Here is a 1,787-nt window from a genome sequence, read left to right on the forward strand (position 1 = left end):
CTTGATCTTCTCTTTGGACCACAAAGGCGACCCTTTTGTGTGAACACACACAAAAAAAAAAAAAATGCTTTTATTTTTACTTTACCACCACTGAGTGAAATTAAAGAGCTGTCACAATATGCCAGGGCTGTAAATTTGCTATTAAAAAAATAATCAGGAAAAAAAAACTTGGGGTTAGGGTGTCATTATACTGAAGTGGAAAATACCCAAAATGAGCGTCACTTTCACTCCATGAAAGATCTTGCTCATGAGGTGAGGATGATCATGACAAAATTCAGGGAGCAGCCTCAAAATACAAAATTAACAGTTGGTAACACACCACGGCGTAATCTGCGAGTTCCCGTACAGTTGGGCCTTGAGTTTCAAAGTCGAAATGAGGCCAAAAAAAAAAAAAAAGATATTTCGAACCAATTTCCATTTTCAGCAAAAGGCCAAAATTGATGGCGACAAAATTTGAAAAATACAAACTCAGAATTTTGTCGATTATTCTTTTTTGTCAATCTGAGACAACAGACAATCTTTGCTTTTCAATTCTTACTGGGTTGGCGCAGCACGATGTCATTGGAGACGGCGGTCCCGTGTTTGTTCCTGGCCGTGCACTGGTACGTGCCCTCGTAGTGTTCCGTCCGCTCCCTGCTGATGTCCACCACCAGTGTTCCCGAATGGGCCCTCATGTGCACGTTGGGGTGCTGCTCCAGGTCAAAGTGGGTGCCGTTTCTCGTCCAGGAGAAACTGAGCAGCCACGTAAAAAAGACTTGAATTTCTGACATCTTTGTTTTTCTTTTTTGAAGGTATTTTTGTCACTGTAAAAATCTACTCGCACACTCAGATAAAGAGATCCTTACCTGGGATGAGGCTTCCCTTTAGCCTCACAGTGGATGACAATGTTCTCCCGGGGGTCGATGATGTAATCCTTGGGGGACTGGTGTGTGATAGTGGGGGGCTGTGGCACTAAAAAAAAAAAAATGAACAGAAAAAGACTTTACCTTGACCTTCACCGCAGAGAGGGTCATTTAACCACACTGATGCATGCCATAGAAGCTCTCTCAATTCACTACCTGCGTAAAAAAAAAAAAAAAAAGAAAAAAAAAAAGGCATGCAGGACGCAAATGACTGGTTTGGAGCAGTGCCATGTCGCAAAAGCTTGTAAACTCATGCCAACGGCTGGATCGCTACTTGAAACAGAACCCAAAGCAAGCATGCAGCACATCAGGTTTCCACTGCAAAGCACACCAAAAATTATTCTTCCAAAACGGCATCAAATCCTCAAAAGCACAACAAAAATGGCCGCTTTGTCCACGTCACGCTTGCTTGGGACTTACATCTTTCCAGAACTTTTCCCCCGAAAGAATAAATCACAATAAAGAGAACCAAACGTTAGTGTGGAAACAATGCAACTTCTCCATCTTGCAGTTGGGAGAGTTATGACTTAATGAATCCTGCAAAGTGGTTCTCCAATGGTGTTACTCAATAAATGCAATAGCTAAAAAAAAAAACAAAAAAAAAACAAGCACTATCCAAGGGTTGATCTGGAAAACTAACACACAAGAAAATGCATATTTGGAGGTGTCAATTTATCGCGTCCATTGCAAATCATTAATTAGTCATATTTAGCGCGTTATGTTGTTTTAATCGCGTTAATCTCAATTTTAATCTCTAACTTTATTGTTTCTGTCGGTGGGTTGCCTTTTTATAATATCCCTTTTCATGTGTTGGCTTCCTGTGTTCGAGTAGTTGAGGGTGGGGCAACAAGTCAGTCACAGCCTGAAGCGGACATTGATTGGCTG

At 41.4% G+C, this 1,787-nt stretch overlaps 1 protein-coding gene across 1 annotated transcript; it reads right to left on the minus strand.

The window, feature by feature from the left end:
* Positions 1–3: 3 nt before the first annotated feature.
* Positions 4–980, minus strand: LOC109508174 (neuronal cell adhesion molecule-like; the record flags this gene model as incomplete). Its single annotated transcript, XM_019858053.1, has 3 exons — positions 4–32; positions 539–732; positions 846–980. Coding segments are annotated over 3 exons (358 nt in total), but the record flags the coding sequence as incomplete, so codon positions are not given.
* Positions 981–1,787: the final 807 nt, after the last annotated feature.

The sequence above is a fragment of the Hippocampus comes genome, unplaced genomic scaffold (assembly GCF_001891065.2).
Source record: "Hippocampus comes isolate QL1 unplaced genomic scaffold, H_comes_QL1_v1.1 scaffold1898, whole genome shotgun sequence".
Classification (NCBI taxonomy): Eukaryota; Metazoa; Chordata; class Actinopteri; order Syngnathiformes; family Syngnathidae; genus Hippocampus; species Hippocampus comes.